This window comes from Lygodium microphyllum, chromosome 19 (assembly GCF_053477565.2).
Source record: "Lygodium microphyllum isolate KBCC chromosome 19, Lygodium_microphyllum_v1.1.10, whole genome shotgun sequence".
NCBI classification, from domain to species: domain Eukaryota; kingdom Viridiplantae; phylum Streptophyta; class Polypodiopsida; order Schizaeales; family Lygodiaceae; genus Lygodium; species Lygodium microphyllum.
Window position 1 is genome coordinate 9,115,574 of NC_141153.1, and position 24,756 is coordinate 9,140,329.

Below are 24,756 nucleotides of genomic sequence, written 5' to 3' on the forward strand. Positions count from 1 at the left end.
ATCCAAATGTTACAAAAAAATTTACAGTTCCCATAGGGTCTAACCAAAACGAAGCTTTTCTTTCTTTGAGAAATAATTGGAAAATTTTCCACTCTCCAACATAGCATGGCCAGGCAAAGCAAGTCCGATCGCCACTCTTCGTCTTGTTGATGGTACAGGGACATAATAGTATTTCCGCTCTTCAATATAGTACGTCAACATCCAAGTGCATATCAACTATTCTTATCTTATCTTAAAAATTAAAAAGAATGGAAGATCCTAGATGACATTAGATTAACTTCCAATGCATTAAATTTAAACATACGTGCATTAACTTCCAATGCTCAAACAGTGAAAGATCGTAGATGACATTAGATTGACATTAGATTTATCCCACACAGGACTCAAGTGGGTCTTCAAGATGCATTTGGATTAGATTTCAAGCAAATTCTCATGGCTTCCTAATTGAGACATTAGGCTTTTTGTCACAATGAATATATCCATTTTATAATGAGAAAAGTCAAGGATCAAAGCCAACGCCACAATGACCAATGAGTTGGTATTTTAGGTGGTGCACCTAACATTGCACGGTGCACACCAACTAATATCCTTTCTTAGAAAATCATACCCCACCCCTGCCAATGAAATTATAAATCACACACTAAACAATCTCCTAAGTTTAAAAACGTCAATAACGAATTTTTAATGCCATGAAGGGCTACCACATCCATGCCAACCCCACAGATCGCAATGAGTTGATCTGAAGGATAGTTGTATCTCTCAACAATGAAAGTCACGACCACGAATAAGTAAATAGTAATATAATTAACAATAGTTTTCTAACTTGAATAATGCCCTACGAATTGCAATCAATGAGACAAAGGATAGTTTTACCCACATATCCTAAAACGTTTATCTTGTCTAATCTAAATCTAAATAAAATAAGACCACAATAAATTACAAATTATAAACTAACAATAAATAAACTAATAAACAATACAACAATAATAATAATAATCATCATCATCATCATTATATATTATAATTAATTAATTAGATAAACTAATAATATCCAACTAATAATATCCAAACAATAATAAACTAATAATATCTAAATAAAATCTAAATCTAAATAAATAATAATAATAACAACAATAACCCTTAACATCTAACTAATCTAAACATCATCACCATATCATTATCATCATCATCATCATCATCATCATCATCATATAAACTAATAAACTAATTAGTTAGATATAAACTGATTAGATAACAATAAACTAATAAAACTAATTAGTTAGATAACAATATTTAGTAATCTATCTGATAAACAAACTAACTAACTAATAAATCTATCTGATAAACAAACAAACAAACTAACTAACTAATAAAACTAATTAGTTAGATTAGATAAAGATAATAACAATAAACTAATTAGATAACAATAAATAAACCAATAAACTAATTATCAAACTAATAAACTAATGTTAGATAGTTAGATAGTTAGATAACAATAAACTGATAAAACTAATTAGTTAGTTAGATAGTTAGATTAGATAATTAGATAAAGATAAAGATAACAATAAACTATTTAGATAACAATAAATAAACAAATAAACTATTTAGATAACAATAAACTATTTAGATAACAATAAACTAATTAGTTAGATAACAATAAACTGATAAAACTAATTAGTTAATGTTTAATGTTAGATAGTTAGATAACAATAAACATAATAAAATAGTCATAATCATAATCATCATTTTCATAAACTAATAAAACTAATTAGTTAGATAACAATAAACTGATAAAACTAATTAGTTAGTTAGATAGTTAGATTAGATAATTAGATAAAGATAACAATAAACTATTTAGATAACAATAAATAAACAAATAAACTAATTAGTAAACTAAGAAACTAATTGTGTTAATGTTATGTTATGTTATTGTTGTTAGATAATTAGTTAGTTAGATAATTAGATTAGAAGATAAAGATAACAATAAACTAATTAGATAACAATAAATAAACCAATAAACTAATTATCAAACTAATAAACTAATTAGTAAACCAATAAATAAACTAAGATATTATTTTATTATTTAGATTAGTTTTATTAGTTTATCTATCTAATCTAATATCCAATATCTAATAGTAGTTTATTTATTAGTTTATCTAATCTAATATCTATCTATCTAATATATTTAGTAATCTATCTATCTATCTAATAAACAAATAAACAAACTAATCAAATTAGATATAGATAACTAACTAACTAACTAATTAGATTAGATAACTAACTAATAACTAATTAGTTTTATTAGTTTATTGTTATCTATCTATCTATCTAATATTTAGTAAAGATTAGATAGATAGACAGATAACAATAAACTAATAAAACTAATTAGTTAGATAACGATAAACTAATAAGATAACAATAAACTGATAAAACTAATTAGTTAGTTAGATATAATTAGATTAGATAAAGATAACAATAAACTAATTAGATAACAATAAATAAACCAATAAACTAATTATCAAACTAATAAACTAATTAGTAAACTAATAAATAAACTAAGATATTATTTTATTATTTATTTTATTATTTAGATTAGTTTTATCAGTTTATCTATCTAATCTAATATCTAATAGTAGTTTATTAGTTTATCTAATCTAATATCTATCTATCTATCTATCTAATAAACAAATAAACAAACTAATTAGATTAGATAGATAGATAACAATAAACTAATAAAACTAATTATAAACTAACAATAAATAAACTAATAAACAATACAACAATAATAATAATAATCATCATCATCATCATCATTACATATTATAATTAATTAGATAAACTAAAAACTAATAATATCCAAACAATAATAAACTAATAATATCTAAATAAAATCTAAATCTAAATAAATAATAATAATAACAACAATAACCCTTAACATCTAACTAATCTAAACATCATCACCATATCATTATCATCATCATCATCATCATCATCATATAAACTAATAAACTAATTAGTTAGATATAAACTGATTAGATATTAGATTAGATAACAATAAACTAATAAAACTAATTAGTTAGATAACAATATTTAGTAATCTATCTGATAAACTAACTAACTAACTAATAAATCTATCTGATAAACAAACTAACTAACTAACTAACTAATAAAACTAATTAGTTAGATTAGATAAAGATAATAACAATAAACTAATTAGATAACAATAAATAAACCAATAAACTAATTATCAAACTAATAAACTAATTAGTAAACCAATAAATAAACTAAGATATTATTTTATTATTTAGATTAGTTTTATTAGTTTATCTATCTAATCTAATATCCAATATCTAATAGTAGTTTATTTATTAGTTTATCTAATCTAATATCTATCTATCTAATATATTTAGTAATCTATCTATCTATCTTATAAACAAATAAACAAACTAATCAAATTAGATATAGATAACTAACTAACTAACTAATTAGATTAGATAACTAACTAATAACTAATTAGATTAGATAGAATCTAATATCTATCTATCTATCTAATATTTAGTAAAGATTAGATAGATAGATAGATAACAATAAACTAATAAAACTAATTAGTTAGATAACGATAAACTAATAAGATAACAATAAACTGATAAAACTAATTAGTTAGTTAGATATAATTAGATTAGATCAAATAAACAAACATTTTAAACATTAACATTAACATAACATAAACATAAACATTAACTAATAAATTTAACAACATAACATAATAATAATAATCATAATCATAATCTATGTAATAATAATAACTAATAAATAAATAAATAAATAACTAATAATCTAATAAATAGATAACATAACATCAAATCATCAAATAAACAAACATTTTAAACATTAACATTAACATTAACATAAACATAAACATTAACTAATAAATTTAACAACATAACATAAAAATAATAATAATAATCATAATCTATCTAATAATAATAACTAATAAATAAATAAATAACTAATAATCTAATAAATAGATAACATAACATCAAATCATCAAATAAACAAACATTAAACATTAAACATTAACATTAACATAACATAAACATTAACATTAACTAATAAAATTAACATTAACATAACACAACAATAACATAACATAAACATAAACATAACATAACACAACAATAACATAACATAAATATAAACATAACATAACACAACACAACAATAACATAACATAAACATAAACATAACATAACATTAACAATAATAACACAACATTAACATTAACATTAACATTAATAAATATAAAAAATAATAATCATAATCATAATCTATCTAATAATAATAACTAATAAATAAATAACTAATAATCTAATAAATAGATAACATAACATCAAATCATCAAATAAACAAACATTAAACATTAAACATTAACATTAACATAACATAAACATTAACATTAACTAATAAAATTAACATTAACATAACACAACAATAACATAACATAACATAAACATAAACATAAACATAACATAACACAACATAATAATTGGATAGAAGACAATTAATTAACAATAACAATAACACAACAATAACATAACATAACACAACATAACATAACATAAACATAAACATAACATAACACAACATAACATAAATAACATAAATAACATTAACATAACATTCACAACTATCAATCAACATAACATTAACAACGATAACATAAACAATAACAACAATAACATAAACATAACATAAAACAATAACATTAACATTACCATAAACAATAACATAACATAAAACAACATATTAACATAAAAACAACATATTAACATAACATAAAACAACATAATAATAATATTATTATTAACATTAACATCTACATATTAACATAACACAACATTAATTAATAACAAAACTAATAATAAACATTAACATCTACAATATTAATTATTAATTAATAACAAAACTAATCTTAACTAAATAAACTAATAATAACTAATAAACGAACAATAACTAATAAACTAACTAATAACTAATAAAAAACTAACTGTAATAATAACTAATAAAAAATAAAAAACGAACAGGGCGCCCGGGGGGGGGGGGGCGCGCAAATGCGTCAGCCGGGGGGGGGGGGGGGGGGGGGGGGGTGTGGGCGGGCGGGGCCGCGTGCCCAGGCGCCGGGGGGGGGGGGGGGGGGGGGCGCAAATGCGTCAGCGGCCGGTGGGGGGGGGGGGGGGGGGTTATTGGGACTGGGAGGGCCGCGTGCCCAGGCGGCCCCGGGGGGGGGGGGGGGGGGCGGATTTCGCCAGAGGGGGGGGACGGGGCGGTGGATTTTTGAGGCGGAGGCAGCGGCGAAGGCCAACGATTGAGAGAGAGAGAGAGAGAGAGAGAGAGAGAGAGAACCTTCAACGCCTCAAGCTTCAACGCTCTGCTTCAACGCCTCAAGCTTCAACGCTCTGCTTCAACGCCCAAGAGAGAGAGAGAGAACCTTCAACGCCCAACGCACGATCCAACCTGCACAAACACTGAACAACGAAGAATCGAAGGCAGCTCGTATATTTATCATGTATCATCCTCATCATGAGAGAGGGAGGAGGGGAAGACGTGGGGGGCATTAAAGCCACCATTGCATGCAATTCAAATTTTTCATGCGCATGCAATTCAAATTTTGGTTGGAAGTAGAGGCTTGGAAAAGAAGTGGAGGTTCGGGAGAAAAATGGAGGTTCGGGAAATACCCGAACCTCCAACCAAAATAATAATGTAGTATAGATGCAATTCAAATTTTTCATGCGCATGCAATTCAAATTTTGGTTGGAAGTAGAGGCTTGGAAAAGAAGTGGAGGTTCGGGAGAAAAATGGAGGTTCGGGAAATACCCGAACCTCCAACCAAAATAATAATGTAGTATAGATTTCGAAGGAGAGCATTAGAGCTTTTATTTTGGTTAGATTTTTGCAATTCTCTCACGTGAAGTTGTGTTATGGCGGCTGGCTCGCATTTATAGCGTCGACACGTACAGAGGCAGTCTGCAGAGAAAAGATTTCAAAAGAGCCTTCAAGGCGCCTGGTGAGCTAGTGACACGTTGCGTTTACAAATCAGGGCTTGGGAAGTGCCACGTGGCAAGGAAACATAAATGAGGCCGAAAAGAAAACAGTTCCAGCCGTCTTTCCGAAGATACAACCAAAAAAACGGATTTTATCCACTTTCCCAAAACCCCGCCACCACATCTCTTGCGAAAAGAAAAGATATTTGAATTCATATTCAAGGCCTTGTTTGATACTTATCTGATGATGACGATGATAATTGAGCGAAGGGCGAGGTCCAAAAAAGTGTATAGTTCGATTTTGATAGCGATTGAAAGCTACAACAGTGTATTATACAAGGACTTGCGCGCAGGGCCCCCCCGTGAAGGGAAGGAGGGGGACCGAGGGCAATGAAGGATTCCAATGCTTTTCGATCCAAAAAGAAGAGCTTGTGTCAAAAATGTGTGAGAGGGAGAGGTCTGCTGTTAAACTCTGAAAGTGAGATGTAATGCGGGACGGTGCTCTAACAAGTGTTGTATATGAGTTTATGTTGAAAATGGAGAGAGAATCCGTGTGTGTCTGAGTGAGAGACTCTGCTAGTAGATAAGTATGATCTCTAGCTACTGGGACACACAGACAAAGGACCTTTCATCTCACGGGAGAGAACGTGTGTGTGAGTGAGAGGCACTACTACTAAGCATGATCTCTAGCTACGGGAGAGAACACGTGTGTGTGTGTGAGCTCTCTACTGATACGTATAATCTCTACCTACTGGACACACAGACAAAGGAACTTTCATCTCACAGGAGAGCTTCAGATTTTCTGTTAAGTCCACTCCCTTCCCCTCATCTGCTCTCCATTGGAATCGCTGGATAAATCGTGCTAACCAGAGATTCACTGTCGCTAATCCCAACCTTCGGCCTGGACAAACCCTCCTCCCAGCCCCAAAGGGAGCTAGTCTGAGATCAGCACCTCTGATGTCAATATTTGGGGAAGAATACCCTTGGACTAAGAACCTGTCTGGCTGGAACGTCAGGGGATCCACCCATATGCTGGGGTCATGAGTGATTGCCCACATGTTCACCATGGCCGTCGTTCCCTCGGGCACATGGTATCCACCGATTTGTACATCATGGGTGCACAACCTGGCCCATGATAGAAGGGGCCCTGGCGGGTGCAACCTCAATGTCTCATAAACAACTGCTTGCAAGTGTGGTAGCCGGACTATGTCAGAATCACATACAGGCCGATCCTTGCCTACCACCTCATCAATTTCCTGTGCTGTTTTTTCCTGCACATCTGGATGTAGCACCAGTTCCGCAAGTATCCACTCAAGCAATATGGCCACGCTGTCTGTACCTCTAAATATCATTTCCTGCAATTCAGAAAAATACTGCACACCATTAACAATATGCAGTCACACAGAGAAATTCATATCCGAGTATACACACACTCTCAGAACCATACAGTAGGCATTCAAAACAATACCTAAAACCCAGAGTCCCAGACTATGCTAGTTAGTGTGCTTATGACGAACATCTATTCTTAATTATTGATTGCGAGCATATGCATCAAATGAGCTCGCACGGTTCTACACAGCATTCGAAAGAGTATGCTCAGACATCCTTACCCACAATACATAAACAGTCGAAAGAGTATGCTCAGTAATGCTTACCCACAGTATGGCTATGATCTCTGCATCGCCAAGCTTTTCCTCTTCTTGCATTCCTAACAGCACGTGCAAAAAATCCGAACCAAACTCATATTTGCCCTTTCGACATTGTCTGTGTTCCTGGATGATCTTTGATACAAAAGCATTAACCCGTGGAACAAGCTGTTCACATCGTGCCTTAATGCAGTGGAAATCAAGAGCTTCAAAAGCAGGCAAGTGATCCCCTACATTGAATGCTCCCAGCAGCTCAAAGCCTTCCCTCACCATAATCTGCAGTTCCCGGGCCTCGTCACAAGGGTTCCCAAACTCATACCTCCTGCCAAACACAGTGTACATGATGTTGTTGAGGGATGCTTGCTGCAGAAAGGGGCGCACCGACACAGTGCCACCCTGGCACCTACAGGCCTCTTGAGCAATGCCATCTAGCATTGCATCAGCCTCTGCGCGCCTGTGCGATTCATGGAGCATTATTCTCCGTGGGGAGAAAAGATGTGAAGCAGCGATACGCCGGAGCTTCCTCCAGTATTCGCCATGCGGGGCGAATCCGATAGCCTTATCAAAAAGGAGCTGCCTGGCGGATTCCTTCAGGGGGCGGTCAGCAAAGGAGGGGCTGGTCAGGATCTCCTTGGCAGTGGGAGGCGTGCTGGCGACGACGGCACGGGTGTGGCCGAGGCTGAGGCCCATGAGGGGGAGGGCACAGTGGGAGGCGGCAAGGGAGGCAAGGCGGCGGTGGGCGAGGCCACGCATGTCGAGGAGGCTGCCCAAGAGGGGGAGGCCGCGGGGGCCGGGGGGCACAGCCCCCCTGCGGCGCAGGCTGCAGGCGGAGGAGGAGGAAGCCCATGCGGGGCCACAGGGGGAGGCCCACTTGATGAGCAGGAGAGCGATGGAGAGGGACAGGAGAGCCAGGCCCAGGATGCAAACAGAGAAGGCGCTCGGACCTCCTGCTGCTGCTGCGCTTGCTGTACGAAGGAAGACTTGAGCCCATGACGACGAACATAATTGCTGTTGATGCTGCAGCTGGTGTTGTGAGAGGGATGCAGGTTTGCAGAGAAGCGGCAGCGCATACAGCCACAGCCCCGGATGATGGCTCTCGACTGGGCCGTTATTGCTAGCCATTTGGAAGATGATGGTGACGATGATACGCGTGTGTACGTGTATGTTTGTGTGCGCGCGCGCTCTCAATGGCGAAGTATTTAGAGGATGGTCGGTATGGCTGATGAGCAGAAGAGAATGTCGCTAACGTTTCAATAAGGGGAAGGGGGGAGGAGAGAGCCGCGGCCCGGTGGGGAGGTGCGTTGGGGCAATGGGTGTTGTGCTGTAAGAGGCGGCGCCACATAGGCTATTTGTAGGCACGTGACAAGTAATTCTCTCTCCCTCTCTCTCTCTCTCTCGTCCGCCCACAGAATATCGGCATTTGGGCAGCGGACCCCAAAGGCGATTCTACTCATTCCTCATTCCTTGGAGCCTACCCTCGCTTTCGCTTTCATATTCCTTTGCCCTCAATTTTGAAGGGCTACCCAACTTTTCATTTAGAAGGTCTTAGAGCCTAGAGGTCTCACGGCCTCTCCTTTTCTTTTTAAAGAGTTTGGATTTTGGAAGGGCATATAACTATTTTTCTAAAATTCTTACATTTCTTTTGAAGGGTAATATATGTATCACCCTTCTCCAGAATGACAAAACCCCCTTTGAAAGGTGTTGCAACCTTCAAATTTTAGGCCTTGGAGCCCTTCTTTTGGTTAAGGGGAGAGAGAGAGAGAGAGAGAGAGAGGGAGGGAGGGAGGGAGCACTTGCTACGCCTAAAATTTGAGGGTTGCAAACTTTGCAACACCCTTCGAATGTGGGTTTTACCCTTTCAAAAAAGGGTATAAATATATTGCCCTTCAAATGATAGTAATAAATTTAAGAAAATAGGTATATGCCCTTCCCATCTCATAAAAAAGAAAAGCATAATTGCTCAAAGCCCTTCCAAATGAAAAGTTGTGCAACAAGCCCTTCAAATTTGAGGCATGGAGTGGCTCCTCTATCCCCACTTTGAACCATCATGCTAAAGGGCAAAGAGGTTAAAGGGGGACTTCTAGCCCCATTATCCTCTTCAAAATGACAAGATAAATGAGTCAATGAGCAATAAAGCGCAAGTCATTTTAATGTCAACAATTGGCAAGCTATGGTAGCAACGAATCTGCATCATTAGCATGTTTTCATTATTTTTTCTATTCAATCATGTGCTAGAACTTCTTACCCTATTTTTGCATGATCCCTTTTAGTGCTCATGCAATGGCAGAGACTCATTCTATGCACCCATAGGACAAGCATGGTTGACAAACTAGAGCATAGATCCTATTAGACCTTTGAAACTAAAGTGCATAAGACTCAATTAGGCATAAACCATTTTACAATCACAAAATATCCTAGTGGGGGTATACTCACCTCACTACTAGACTGCACAATAGGGTATTGTTATTCCTTCAATCCCCTTGTAAAGGAATGGTAGGGTTTGCAATGCTTCTCTAGATAGCAAGATATTGGTGAAGACTCTACATAATAAAAGGAATGATATGGATCATAATAGAGGGAGTGCAATACAATCCTCATGACAACATGATGTCAATGATGACTCTAAGTAGTAGGATGCACGTTTGTTGGCTAAAAGTAATATCAACATCAACAAATGAGAAGAGAATATGAGGCATCAACTGATATGCCTCAAGAGTAGCAAAATACATGGTATTGTAAGAAAAAGATAGGTTGCATGGCTCAAGGTGTGGTAGATCAGTAGAGTAATAGTTAGATTCAACTAGTGATGGCTCCTATGGGTTAGGGTGGTAGTCCAATAGGTTGACAACACTCTCAATAGGTCACAACAACATCTAGCAATAGAGTGGCATCATCAAGAAGCAAAGTGGCACCTCCAAATGTGGATGGTCGCTCTTCCAAAGGAGGTGTAGGCAACAAAAGAGTGTGATAGGGAAATATAACATTTAGAGATGAGGAGTGGAATGAATGGTTGATGAGGGATAAAGAGCGAGTAAGATGGATGCTTGTAACATGTCCTAGTCTAGGGAAATTTGGGCCTTTTTCCTATTGGATAACTTACATTTTTAAATTTAAAAATGCTTTAGAGATGGTTTTGTGGATTGAAATTAGAAAAAATATATGATAAATTTGTGCTAATGAAGGCTATTAAATTTAATGCCTCAATGCCTTCCACTTCTGAATTACACTCAAATTTGAAGCTACACCTCACTTATAGAAAGCTTAACACTTAAATGTGTGGCATAAGAAGCTCAAATCAAACAAGCTTATCCATCATAGAATACTAATAGATCTCTATCACTCTTTTTATCTATGTTTCATCCTTAACCTTCTTGTATGGAAGCTCCAAAATAAGAGGTCACCCATTTAATGGGCATTATAAGTCTTCTCCCCTCTTCCCCTCACAACAACTAGGGCCTTCAAGGGAGCCTTCCCATTATTGAGATTCATAGTGATCACATTTTTGTGCTCAATACATTGTAGAGGTTTCTTGCTTTAGGGCATGAACATAGGATGCGCATGCATGCTAAATATAATTGCGCTTGCCTCTTTATCAGCAGCTAGGAGATAGGTTTAATTTATCTTTGTTTACAATAGCTTGAATTCATAATTGAAAAAAGGCTTAGGGGATCTAAGAAAAGGAAATGGATCTTATCATTCCCTAATTTGTGTCAAACCTTGGGGATGCTACACGATGACACCAAAAAGTAAAATCGATTTAACCATGCCCCTAATTTATGTTAGACCTTAAGGGACTACATTATGACAGAAAAAAGCTTCATAAATATGCAGTACAATCAATAATAAAACTTTCACTTAGTTTGAATGGTCACATGTTCAAAGTTACTTCTTGTTTAGTCTTCTTTGAAGGGAGTATATTGATCAATACTCCAACCCATTATTATTGAGTGTTCATATAAATAGGCACTGAAAACTAAAATTGCAAATTGAAGTGTTAATGAATCTTGAGATAATATCGGCAAAACATCATGATGAGAAAGCATTTGTGTATGTGAATCAATCCTTGATAACTTTTAAGCATAGTTGCAATCTAAAAGGATGTGACTATCATTATCCATGCTTTTGATTAACTAAATGGCATGGACAAAGGTGATGGAAATTCATCGTAACCAATTATAGTACTAACCTCCATGGTGGGCACTATTGAACTACAAACAGTGACCCCTTGTGCTTGTTCCCATTGTTGTAATGGTGAGCACGTCATTTTCCTTTTAGGAAGTAGCATTGACATCAATAGTGGACATACTTCTCTCGAAGATACTAAGACATTTTCTTGATCAAAACTATATAAGCAAGTGCTCTAAGGCACGGTCTAACCTAATTTAGTGCCAATTTATGAGTGAGAAGTTGGATAAGGATGTAAATAATGGATTTATAGAGTTAGCTCACATGGTAGGTGCATATGTGTGCATGTGCATTAGTATATTGCACATCAAAGTAAAGGTCTCCCTATCATACTTGTAGTTTACTTGTAAAGGCATCTAGACATAAGATTGGAGTCAAGCACAACCCTACACATTATTGATTTCCCTACTATCAAGATGATAAAAAAACATAATTGACACTCATTATGTGTAGGATGCAATTTGAAGGCTTGACATGAAATTTAGTAGAATGCACAAATTAAACAGACTCATTTGTACTTTCTCTACACATGTGCACAAAACAATGTGAGAGATGATGAAAAGGCTAAGGTGCCCTTATGACACTACAGATAACAAGTTTGATGGTAGTTATAGTATTATTTTTGCTAAATGTGATTCTAAGGTCTGTTATATGTTCTAAAATTAAATGTTCATTTCCAAAATCCATTAATTGAGCTGACAAGAGAAAATATATGGTGCATAAGTATCTCTTTTCTATTCTTGTTAGATTAGTGCTAAGAAGCTTTGTCATCTTTTTCATTTGATTATTATTTAGCCACACTAATTGTGACACATTATTAAGTTTTGCTATTGCAGCTCACACATAGGGATTGTTTTTTATTACTTTAAAGGGAACAAAAAAAGGAAGCAATATTCAAACAATTCTAATTAACTTTCAAAGTAAATGAGATGGAACGAGACAAGCAAAGATTAGTTTCAAGTCTTGTATCTTAGAGAAGAAATTTGCAACTACATGATATTTTTTACAACTATTCTTATAGCTATATGCCTCCACCAAAGGATTGTAGTGTATTTTTTTGCAAGGCTCTAAACCCCCCAACTGGTAGGCATCTTAGAGGTCAAGGTTTTCTTTTTCTTTTTCATGTGATGTATTTGTAAGTATTGATTGGGCTTCATCCCAATCTCTTCACCCAAATCTTATTTTGATTTGAGGATCAAATCCAAGTCTTCACCCAACCATACACCCTAGCACAATTGAGCTAGCATTGGTTAAGGTTTTGTAATCATAAAGCTGTGTTGTAAACCCCCAAACTACTTACTTCACTTCATGATGGAAATGACATGGAGATTTGGAGAGCTCTATAATTCTATTGTAGAAATACCAAGGTTTCAACTAGAAATAATGTAAACAACTAGATTTTCAATTCCCTTTTCTGATTCATTGATCAACATCTTTTGTTACTCTTGTTCCCTCACTAAGTGTTGCTAATGGGTACTATTCATATTGTGGGCATGCTATTTTGTTATCTCTACCGCTACTTTGTAAAATGGGGCACAACTCATCTAATTGAGGGAAATTGGGACTTGCAAGGGCAGCATTGCATGACTTGGAAGTAATGCCAATCAAAGCAAAAACAAATTAGGTGGCTCCACCTCAAAAGAGAAAATATTTTGCCCGGATATATTATGTGTTAATATTCTTTGAGTCCTTAGTCCCATGTCTTTACATGGGGGATCACTACAACAAAGTAACCATAGAATGTTTGCATATGTATACAAGATGTATAGATGTCTTAAGAACTATTATTCTAAGGTTTTTCAATTGCAAATTTCAAAATCTCATCCCACATGTAAATGATTTGTAGTTGCCATTATTAAGAAAGCATCCTTCAATGCACATATGTGACACACCATATGTTTTATGACCAATCCTAGAGGTTCTCAAGGTCAATGTAATCATCGAGTGGTCCACAATAATGGTTGTGTTAATTTATATATTGAGGGATTCAATTTCTATGCCATGTTTCCTAGGAAAGAAATTGTTATGTGAGTTCTCTTCCTTGTGAATACCAACCCTAGGTCCCCTACATGCAAAGAGTTAAGCATGTGTGAGATTGCCTAGAAAAACAAAGTCCATATTTGAGCTTTTGGAGGGAGGAAATTTGAGGGAGCATTGAGGTAGTAGGAAAAGGACTCCTTACATCCAAATCCATGCACAAAATTAATTTTCATGTTTTGTGTGCAAAATTTCAATCACATTTTGTAAATAAATAAGATGGTTTAATTACAATGTATAAACTTAGGTTTAACAATCCAAAGAATAAAAGTGACAAATTTAACAAGCATACATTTCACGTAGATTTGATAAGTGTTACTAAGTGGGAGAATTGAGGTAGTTTGTTGTGGCCATAGTCAAACATAGTTGTTATGTGCTCATTTTGGTGGAATTTTTTCATAGAGAGAGTCATATTGAGTCTGCACTATACTATGATGTATCTCAACTCTAGAACAAGTGTATTGTAATTGATCTCACATCTCATTTAAAGATAATCCAACCTAAGCAAAGGGATCTAGATGCTTTGAGAAAAGAGTGAAATAAAGTCCAAGAGGAGTATGAAACATAGATGGAAACAAATTTACAAGCTTATATAGACATTTTGAACATTTCTCAAGCATTGTACATACTAGAGGGTCTATTTTTTTTTCAATGCAAAAGGTATTTATATTTCCTTGAAAATATGTATATCATGCACTCTAAGTAGAGGTGAGTCAACTGAGAAACCCTCAATTAGCTTTCCTAAGAGACCTAGGTAGTGCTACTTATCTATTGAATCATAGACTGATACTTTCACAAAAGGTTTAGCATTTCTATAGTTCTAGATCTACCTACTATAAGCATTAATCAAAGGCCTTTGAATATTGACATTCCTAGGAAGTGCTATAGGGATCCAACATGTTTGTTGCATAGCACACATAGTGGAGACCTTGTGTGATTTAGCTAGCATCTCCCTTGTGAACAACTTAAATCCTCCTTACCTCCTCTTCCACATTCTCGGTTTGGTCTTCAGGTACTTATTTCTCCAATACTTAAGACCTTAAAATTGTGCCAACCATCCCTCACATGGAAGTCTCCCCACTTCATGGCCTCCGAGAGTGAATTGCCTTTTCCAAAGTTGTAGTATTTCAAGGTGTTGATGACCTATACTGCATAGGAGGTCAACTAGTCCTCTTTCCAATGTATGAGGACTTCTTCCAACTAGCTAACCTCATTCTCATCTAGCTCTCATTTTGGGAAACTTCATCTAAAGAATGCTATGTGAGTGAATTTCCATTCTAAGAAATCAATGCACCTTTTATTACCTTTCTCATGCAAGGATCTACATTGATGATGACTATCTAAAATTTGGTAGATAATGATCATTAAACATATTAGTACATACCCATATTGATTGAAGTGTGTTCAATTATCCTCTAAGCTATATACTTCCACACCATTTAGCTCCACCTATAACACCTTTCTATTCCAAGGCAATCCTTTGCACCATTTCTATGCCCCTAGTTCTAATCTTAATCTATTTGTTGGAGAACATATCATCCGAATTGAGTCCACTCCATTTGCCAAATGTACCTTATAGTTTGAGAGCTAATGCCTCATAAGAGTAGCCAATGGTTGCTTACTATCCATAACATTGACTAGTATTAAAAGTGGCATCCTAGCCTTCTCCTTTAAAGGTCTTAGCAAGCAACCATTGGCTAGGATGCCTTCAACCTTTTCCATCATAACTAGCTCCCAACTAATTGAGTGCCATCTACTAGTTGAAATCTTCTCCACCCAACTCCATCCAACAAGTTGAGTTGAATGCAAAAATAGATGCAATGAAGACCATGGCTACATAAAGGGTCTACTTGAGAGACATGCAAATAACTTCCCCCTTGTACTGAATCAACTTTAGTATTACATTGCTCAATTTGTAGGTGTCCACATCCTCACATAGTGGCCTTTGATTTGGGATGTTATTGCAACACATACCAAAGTTGTTCTTATTGATGATAATAAATTTTTTAAAATAATTATCATTGAGTGGCACTTGTAGGAGAATAGCTATCACATGAGAAATTGTGGAAAGGAATACCATCCATATGGATCTTGGAGGCCACAATTATGTCTATTATAAGACGTGTCATGTTTCTTAGCCATTTAGGTCTAATTCATGCCACAAGAACCTTAAGTGGAACAAGATCAATGCAAATTTTCACATATCCAAAAGGTTCTTGCTATGGCCATTAAACTTGAAAATGTGTACCATGTTCTCCAATCCTTCGCTAAAAGCATCTTGAAAATTTATTGCTGTTTCCATTCTTGCATAAGCTTGGAAATGTTTTCCATGTTCTCTATTTCCATAACAAGCATACCTATTATGTCATCACAATTTTTTTCAATGCCTTATTCCTACACGTCTTGACTTATTTAAAAAATCTACATTGATGTTACTCCATTTTAGCATCGGTCAAGGTGCATGTATGTATATTAAGCAAGTTGTAAGCATCCTTTAGGTATAAACAAATTGGTACATTATTGGCTTGTTCACCCTTCATACTTGCTCAAAGTGATTTTAAATTTCTATGAGGAAGTACATATGTTTCCCATAATATTCAATGGTCTACATTAAAGCGCTTGGGCTTTGCCTTGATTTGTTTGCTTGCATGTATGCATGCTTGTCTCGTGTCACAAAAAATGGGATCCTAGGTAAGCTTTCACAGAGGTCTTTCCATCTAGGGTAGATGTAATCTAATATGACCAAGCAAAAGCGCATGGTTTGCGAGCCAACTGGACCACATGTGGGTGCATGGAAGGCATCCTCTATGTGTTCCCCCCATCCAAATTTAATAGGGGCCACATTGCCATGTGGCACATGCTTGTTTGGGATAAAAAACAAAAACTAGTGGGTGGAAATGAGTTGTTGAAGGGTTTTAGAAGCTGCAACATGGAGCCACTTTGTTGATTACATGTCCTATCATGGTCTTGCATGTAGGAGTGTTGGGGGCACCTTGCACTATGGCAATCTTGCCATAGATGGAGGTCGCACCCTCCTACATAGGAGGGTGCTCATTCTTGGGTAAAATGCCATCTACTCTCTTGCATTCTTTCCTCCAACATGACTCATCGTGCTCCTTTTGATCCCATCCTTGGCCACTTGCATCTGTACTCATCAAGCACCTCCACTAGCGATTGTCACAAATCAATCACTAGATCTTCTCCCAAGGTAAGAGACGTTTTCATGTTGCTACTTGTAGAACAGGCAACCAGAAATGTCAACAGTCAAAAATGTTAACAACCAAACATGTATAGTTTAATGCTTCTAGAACATGCAATAAATAGTTTGATGTAGTGCTTCTCCCTTATTTCATTAGAAGCATATTAGAGGGAGACCATGAAGATGGAGGCAGTAAAGCCTTTCAATAGCCCTATCAATTGATCGGCTCTTGGAATTCCTATAATATGGTTAAGAGATCACAAATAAAGAATCTAAAATTTTCCTCTTTATATCATGTTATCGCATTTCTATTTTCTAACCACACATGGCTTGACTCTACAAGATTATTTCAATATCATTAAGGAGCCCATGGATTTGGGCATGATGTAGTGCTTCTCCCTTGTTTCATTATTGGAAGCGCAGTAGAAGAAGCTCATGAAGATGGAGGTATTAGAGCCTTTCGACACCATTGTCAATCCAATGGCTCTTGGGATTTGGGCATGATATGCAAGAGTAATTAAGAAGCTCATGGATTTGGGCGTGATATGCAAGAATCCCAATAGAGGAACTAAGTGCAGGACCTCTTGGGATGTTTATGAAGATGGTGATCTACTTTGGACCAACTATCAGAGCTAGAATCAAATGGAGATCCTACTTTGGAAATGTTAATGAGTTTGAATAAGAATTTGTTGAAATTTTGGACTACTACTAGTTTATACACAGAAAAGACACTAGGTTTTACAATAATGATGCTTTGGAGATAATTATGCTACTTATTTGTTGAATAAGTCCTAGGAAAATTTCACTGATTTCCTTATGTAGGATGCTATTAGCTAATTCCTTATGTAGGATGCTATTAGTTTAGCTAATTTTGTTGTTTCCTTTTGTCAAAACAACAAATACTAGTTTGCTCTACTAGTTTAATGTTGGTATCCTCTTCTTGTTTTGCTTGGAAATGAAAAAAGGTTTGTTTAGCTTCAGCTCATGCATATCTAGAGATGAAATGCAAATAATGGTTTAGCTCTGCATGCTATATTGAATCAATTTTACTATCAATCCAAGGGAATTAGGAGATAGTAGCCATGTGAGCCATGAAAAGAGGTTTGCTCAGCTTCTGTTCAGTCCTATCTTTAGATTTATCTTGAATATTGGTTTAAATTTTCATCTTGCACTATCAATCAGATTTATTGTGAGTCTTAGGGAATTGGGAGATAGCCAAGGAAGGGGCTTTTAAGTGTGCTACCTTGGCTCAACAATCTGTGCACTTGCATTGACTGTCTCTTGATGGCTAGTCATATTTCTATGCACTATTCTCCTACTCCTATATTTGTTTTGATAGAGATAATTTTCATTGTAATTTTGTTTTGATTCCCATTAAAGTTGGTTGGAGATGAGAATGTTGGTTTTGTCTATTCTCATGTACACTACTTGCCTTGTGGTTTCTTTAAATTGGGGCCTTGAAGTGCACATACTACAATAATATACTAGACAATAGCTGTGCTCTTTGATGTATTAGGAGCAGTCAATCAAGAGTCTACCATTTTCTGGTTGATGTTTGATACTTTCTACATTCAATTTGTCTATGGACATTCTATGCTTATGATAGTTGATGATTGGTTTTGTGTATGCAGATTCAATTCTGATGATTTTTTATAGTTTCATTGCACTTTGATTATTACTAGAGATTGCAAAGAAGAGCCTCTCTCACTCTTAGCTCCATCTTTGTTTGATGCCTTTGTATTCATATGCAATTTTGTACGCTAGGAAAAGCAAGGATACATAGGGTAGATAGGTGGCATTACTAGGGTAATTGAAAAAGGGTTACTTCGTATTATGCCATTCCATAGGCAATGGATTAAATCTATTGTATACATAGTGAAGTTACACTACATGGCAAGGTAGCATGCCATAGAAAAAATTGTAGGTGATAGGCTTAGATGGTTGTAGGCTATCTACAAAACATTACTTCAAGTGTAGGGTAGTCCTATAGTTAGGAAGTGGTTGCAACACGATGTGCTATAGTAGCTTTATGATTGGCAAGCCTTGCTTCAAATCAGTGGATCGATGGTAGAATAAGGGGCCTCAGATCTTTAGTAGGAATGGGCTACCCTTCCCATAGGATAACTCATAGCCTATGCTCATTTATGGCTTGTTGTCACTCCCACTCTTTGCAAGCTTGTTGCAAAGCAGCTTGCTCCCCCTTTGTCGTCTCTTTGCCTTTGTAGTGACATGCTGCTTAGCTTTCTTTTGGGCATGTTGCTCTTCTTTTCCTTCTTGCCTCACTTCCCTTCCTCTTGCTTTGCAATCTTGGCCTTCATGCTTTCAATGTACTGATATCATAGGTCAATATAAGTGAGTTGGTGTAATCCATAAATGCCTCTCTTGCATGCTTGCATACACTCACTTTTGCACAAGGCACATTTAGGAGCTCCAATGTGCATGAAAGGGCATCAATCGAGGTGGCTTGCACATTGGGCATTGATGGCTACTATTTATGAATATCAGCCAATGTGGTAGCAATAGCCTCCTCTTCGTTGCCCATCTCTTGGGTGTGTTGGGAACCTCACTGAAGGCATGTCTTATGTGGTATATCCATGGGCACAAAGTCTACGTGCATGCAAGGGAGGTGATCAAAGTTGAGTGCCTCTCGATTGAGAGGCCACATATATGTGGCTCTAAATCTCACCTTTATATTCCTGATTTTCATGGCCTTGTTTAGTGCCCTTGAAGCAATGCATGCAATATCAACCTTGCTTATTGCAGCATCATGGTTCTTCTATCACCAAATCACCCTTTCTTTTTTGAAGGCATTCTTGAATGGCTTGAAGATTGATATATCCAATGGTTGAAGTTGGTGGGATGTATGAGATGGGAGGGTGAGAATATCTATGAACCTCGACTTAGCTTGTGCAACATGCTCTAAGCCAATGTGGCATAGCATGATCATCCAAGACTAGCAAGTGACGATTGCTCGATGACACAATGTTTAGCACCACCTGCCTAAAATTCTCCATCCATGTTGATAACAATTACATGGTCATCCATGCCTTGTTTTACATTGACATTGTGGCCCCCTCTTTGCATTGGCTGAGATAATTATGAATGGCCCTCTTTTCCTTAAATATGTACTACCCTAGCAATGAGTGGCCCTTAGCATTCATGCAACTAAGAATGCCCAACCAGTCCCGAGAGTTTGATGTCATACCATCCACACAGCCCTTGTGCCCTTTTTAGCTAGAACCTTCATTCCTATGTCTCTAGACCCTTGCAACCAATTTCATCTGATTCCAAATGTTAGAAGGTGGGTAATTGTGTTGGCTATACAGTAGCTCTAGATTGTCATTCAATGACTTAACAACTTCATGCCTTAAATTTATAGCTCGTTGGTGCTCCAATCGCTCAGCTACTCTAAGGCTTAGCTTAGGATGGCACCTCCTAAACCCATTTAGCCAACTGCGGCCATGAATACCATCAATGAAGGGGTTCACCCTAGTTTGATAGACTTTAGCCACCTTCAAAATGAGATCTTGGATGGTGGCCCCATGACTAGAATCTTGCTTCGTGAAACACCATTGAACCACTTCCTTTTCCTCCTCTTCTAACAAAGTGGGACATGTTTCTTTGTGCTTCTTAATGGTTCTTTCTTCCAACCATGCACCCAATGTAGATTGGGTCATTCCATAGTGGGGGCAACAACTCTTTGAGATATCCACCTCTCTCCACTGCCTCGATGGTAGTAACCATGTCATCCCCTATCCATGGCCTAGCTCCCCACTTGGGCCTTTGCATAGTGGTCGCCACATCAAGTTGGACACGAGGTTGTAGAGGTGCTTGCACATATTTTCCAAACTCGGTTGTGATCTGCATGCTTATTGCCTTCGAGCAGCAGTCTCTCATCCTCAAAGAATTCACGGGTGGTGAGCTTGGCACACTACATCTCCAAGATGGAATGAAGCCAGTCCTTTGAGGACCTCTCTTTGCCTTCTTGGTTGTCTTGAGGGTCATAGTTGGAATAGAGTAATTAATGTTGAGAAATGCTACTGTAGCATGCAAAGACAAATATAGTAGTTGCAATTTTGTAATATGTATAGCCTAGAAGTGCAAGGAGGCCAAGATTAGATTTATGGCAAGAGAAACAAATTAAAAACTACCCATTGAATACAATTGCAATAGGTAACCGTAGATGCTCACCCATGATCAAGCTCTCAAAACTCCCTAAGAAGATTCTCATAATCCTTAACAAGGAACCTGTGTTTCTTAGCACCTAATTGCAAATTAGTCAGCCTAGATGAGGGAGAAAAAATGGTGTATTTGGAGTTAAGTTGAGGAACTATGGTGTTAACTTGTTGTGTCCTCTGCTTTGGATGACTAGCTGCAGTAGTATTTGAGGGGAAGATTGAGAAAGGTGTAGCTATCTTCTGGGTGAAAAGGTTGGCTGACCTCAAATGCACACCTCCACAATTGCAAACTCTACACTCATGCATGTCGCAATAGAAGATAGTGCACATGATATTCTCTAGTTGTGGATGATGATTCAAGAGGTAGGTTACACACTCATAGAACCTTGAAGTTGAAGGTGTGGACATGGTGAAAGGCAGATATAAGGGCAGATTGTAGGGGCAACATGAGGGTTGAGTAGGACAAGAAATAGCAAGGGGTGGAGCTCTAGCATGGCAGATTTAGGAGAAGGCATATTTATACATTGGGTAGACTTCATGCAAATTTGAGTCAGGCCTTTTGATCAACTAGAGGGTCATCAACAATGTTGAGTTGGTGTTACAGGCCACTGATTGGCTACAATAAGAAAATTAAGATCAAGAAAGAGTGAGAGTAGGAGCATGGCATAGCCATAGGTAGGAGGAGATCATTGGAATAATAGGGGTGATCTCTATGTATTTAAGTATTGTTATGATAAGTAGGCTAGGCATGGAAGATGGAGCTTTGACATTAATGTGCATTGGTCTTGTGTAGGTGACATGATAGGTGGGAGGCATGAATGTTGGTTGACTAATCATGTAAAAAATACACAAAAGCCCTTTATTTCTAGAACTAGACCTGAATAGTTTTTGTTCATCTCATTTTTGTAGTTTGTCAAGTATTGACTGCTATTTTGGGGACCACTAAATATCCACAAAGTGAACTAATTCTGGCCCTTGCTTTCTTATTGGCACATCTACCCAAACTATCAAATTGAAAAGGATTGTTTGTCCAACATGCTCCTACATTTGCCCACTATTCATATATCTTTCAAGGACAGAAATATGTGATAGTAGATGCACATCGAAGGCTCTAGTGATAGGCTTAATACTTATTTCCCATTTCAAATTTGGATTTCTTATTGTTGGTTCTTCCGACTATTTTGACTACTTATAGACAATTCTTCTGAATTCTTGTCATTCATTACTACCACTTCTTCTAACTTGAAGAGATCCTATACTTGAGTTTTAAATGCACATTCATGCAATTCCTAAAGTCCATGTGAAACTAGAAGTAAAACAAGTCCTTCATTTTAAGTTTATGCAATTTTACAAAGCTACTTGACTATTAAATACACAAATATAGCCCTCCTAACTTATTTAATTTTGAAAAATGGGTTTAGCATACTTTAGCCTTGCTATTTCTTGGTCTCAAACATTAGCTCAATTTCAACCAATGGATTTGGTTAAAGTGTTAATTTTATCTCACTAAGGCTAAATGTATAGTAGCTTATATGGATTTTAAAACTACCAATACTTACACAATGGGAAATTTGATCGATAAGTCTCTCAAACTTGGTTGATTTGACCTCAATTCTTGTGAGGCACATGAAATGTTGGCCTTACAAAAGTGCAATAATATTAAGTTAAGGAAAATTAACTCTAAAGAAATCTTACAAAAATAATAAAGGATAAAGAGTCATTGTCTATCCGTTGTAGATAGTTTTTATTTGTTTCATCTGGATTGTAGCAAATTATGGTCATATGTGAATGTTGTTATTAGCTTTATTAGTAGCATATTTTATAGCATCTCTTGTTATAGAATTCTCGTGTAATAAAGGAAGCATAGTTTATAGCATGGCTTGTTATATAATTCTTATGTAATAAAGGAAGCATAGTTTATAGCATGACTTATTATAGAATTCTCATGTTGTGTCATAGGTAAAATTGCAAATCGTTGAAAGAACTTCCCTACTCATGATGAAGCTCATCTTTATTCCAATGATTGACATTATCAATGATGAGAAGTAGTAATACCTAGCAGTAGAGTTATTCTATCAATTTTATAATTGGTGCATATCATAATCTTTGTAAAGCTTTGTATGGACATGTGAAAATAATCAATGCAAAATGATATTTAAGCATTTGTTAAGTCATTTAATAACCATCATTTTGAGCTTGTTGTAGTTGTTGCTTTTTGGATGTGCCCATGCTAAGATAATCTAATCAAAATAATATGTTGTCAAGAAAAAGGGCTTTGACAAGAAGTAGTGATAAAATGTAAATATAAGAGAAGATTTTAGTCCACAATATCATAAGAGGCTTCAATAAAGGACATTATGATACAATTACATGCACACGGGCACACACCTCCTTTCCTTTCCCTCTCTAACATACTATGTTCCTTGGCAATCTTTAAAGAGTACAATAAAGAGAACCTATGTGCACTCTTATGATCTTCTTTTTAGTGGGTATCTTCTGGATAAGAATTCACAGACATAAAAAATCATTGAATTTTGGCTCACACAATCTTATGCAAAGGAAAAATACCAAAAAGACGCATATAACTTTGCAATGTAGATTAGACTAATTAAATTGCTAGTCGAAATGTTACATGTTGTAGTCAAAGTTGGCTACCCCAATAACCAAGAGAAATCTTGGAACTAATATCCCAAAGATTTGCCCTTTGCAGGGCCTTAAGAAAAATAGTTGTATAGCTTAGAGAGAGTTCATCTTTAGACATAAAGTTTGATGGATTCTGAGTCATAAACCGCATCTTTAAAGTTTTTTTTCTTATGATGTGAGCTCTTTTTCAAAAGTATTGCATCAAAAAGAGAAAAGAAAAGATCAACAAAATCATATGAGAGGGCACACTCCAATAAAGGGGCATGCTTCTATGCCAAAGAAGTTACCAAAGTATAACTATGGTACACAAGCACACAACTTTATCTATGCATATCTAGAATTAGTAGGCTATCTTTTTGGCCATTCATTAATTTCAAGGTTCATAGTTTTGACATTTTAGTCAAATTGACATGAATAACAATACTTTTGACTTCGACACTAGAGATAGACTTGTTTACCAATAATGTGGAGTGTGCTTGGATCATTACATATTATATAGACTTGTTTAGTTATAAATGGGAAAGAATGTTAGAATTGATTGAAAAGTAAATCTCTATGATAACTATTCAAGGTTGGACGATATGAATTTTAAATAATTGTAGCATGCACTTGAACAATTATGTACTTTACAATATCCACCTTCCAGATCTAAGTCTATTTGTCCATGATTTCTATAATTACTTTCCATGACAATCGACTTCAAGTTGTAAAATTTTAAAGTGCTTATTGAGATGTAAGCTCAAATGCCTTAGAGATTTTTGAAAGCTTTATGTATTCACCTACAAATTAATTATCCACCCCTTAACTTACTATTGTCACATCATGGA

The 24,756-nt window shown here is 36.0% G+C and overlaps 1 protein-coding gene across 1 annotated transcript; it reads right to left on the reverse strand.

Annotated features, from left to right (window-relative positions):
• Positions 1-6,272: 6,272 nt before the first annotated feature.
• On the reverse strand, positions 6,273-8,997 carry LOC148019544 (cytochrome P450 78A4-like). The gene is made up of 2 exons (XM_087699510.1): positions 7,697-8,997; positions 6,273-7,396 (listed from the first exon to the last, which is right to left on the reverse strand). Exons 1-2 carry the CDS (start codon positions 8,807-8,809, stop codon positions 6,767-6,769), a joined length of 1,743 nt encoding a protein of 580 aa, XP_087555636.1. The 5' UTR covers positions 8,810-8,997; the 3' UTR covers positions 6,273-6,766.
• Between the last annotated feature and the right edge of the window lie 15,759 nt (positions 8,998-24,756).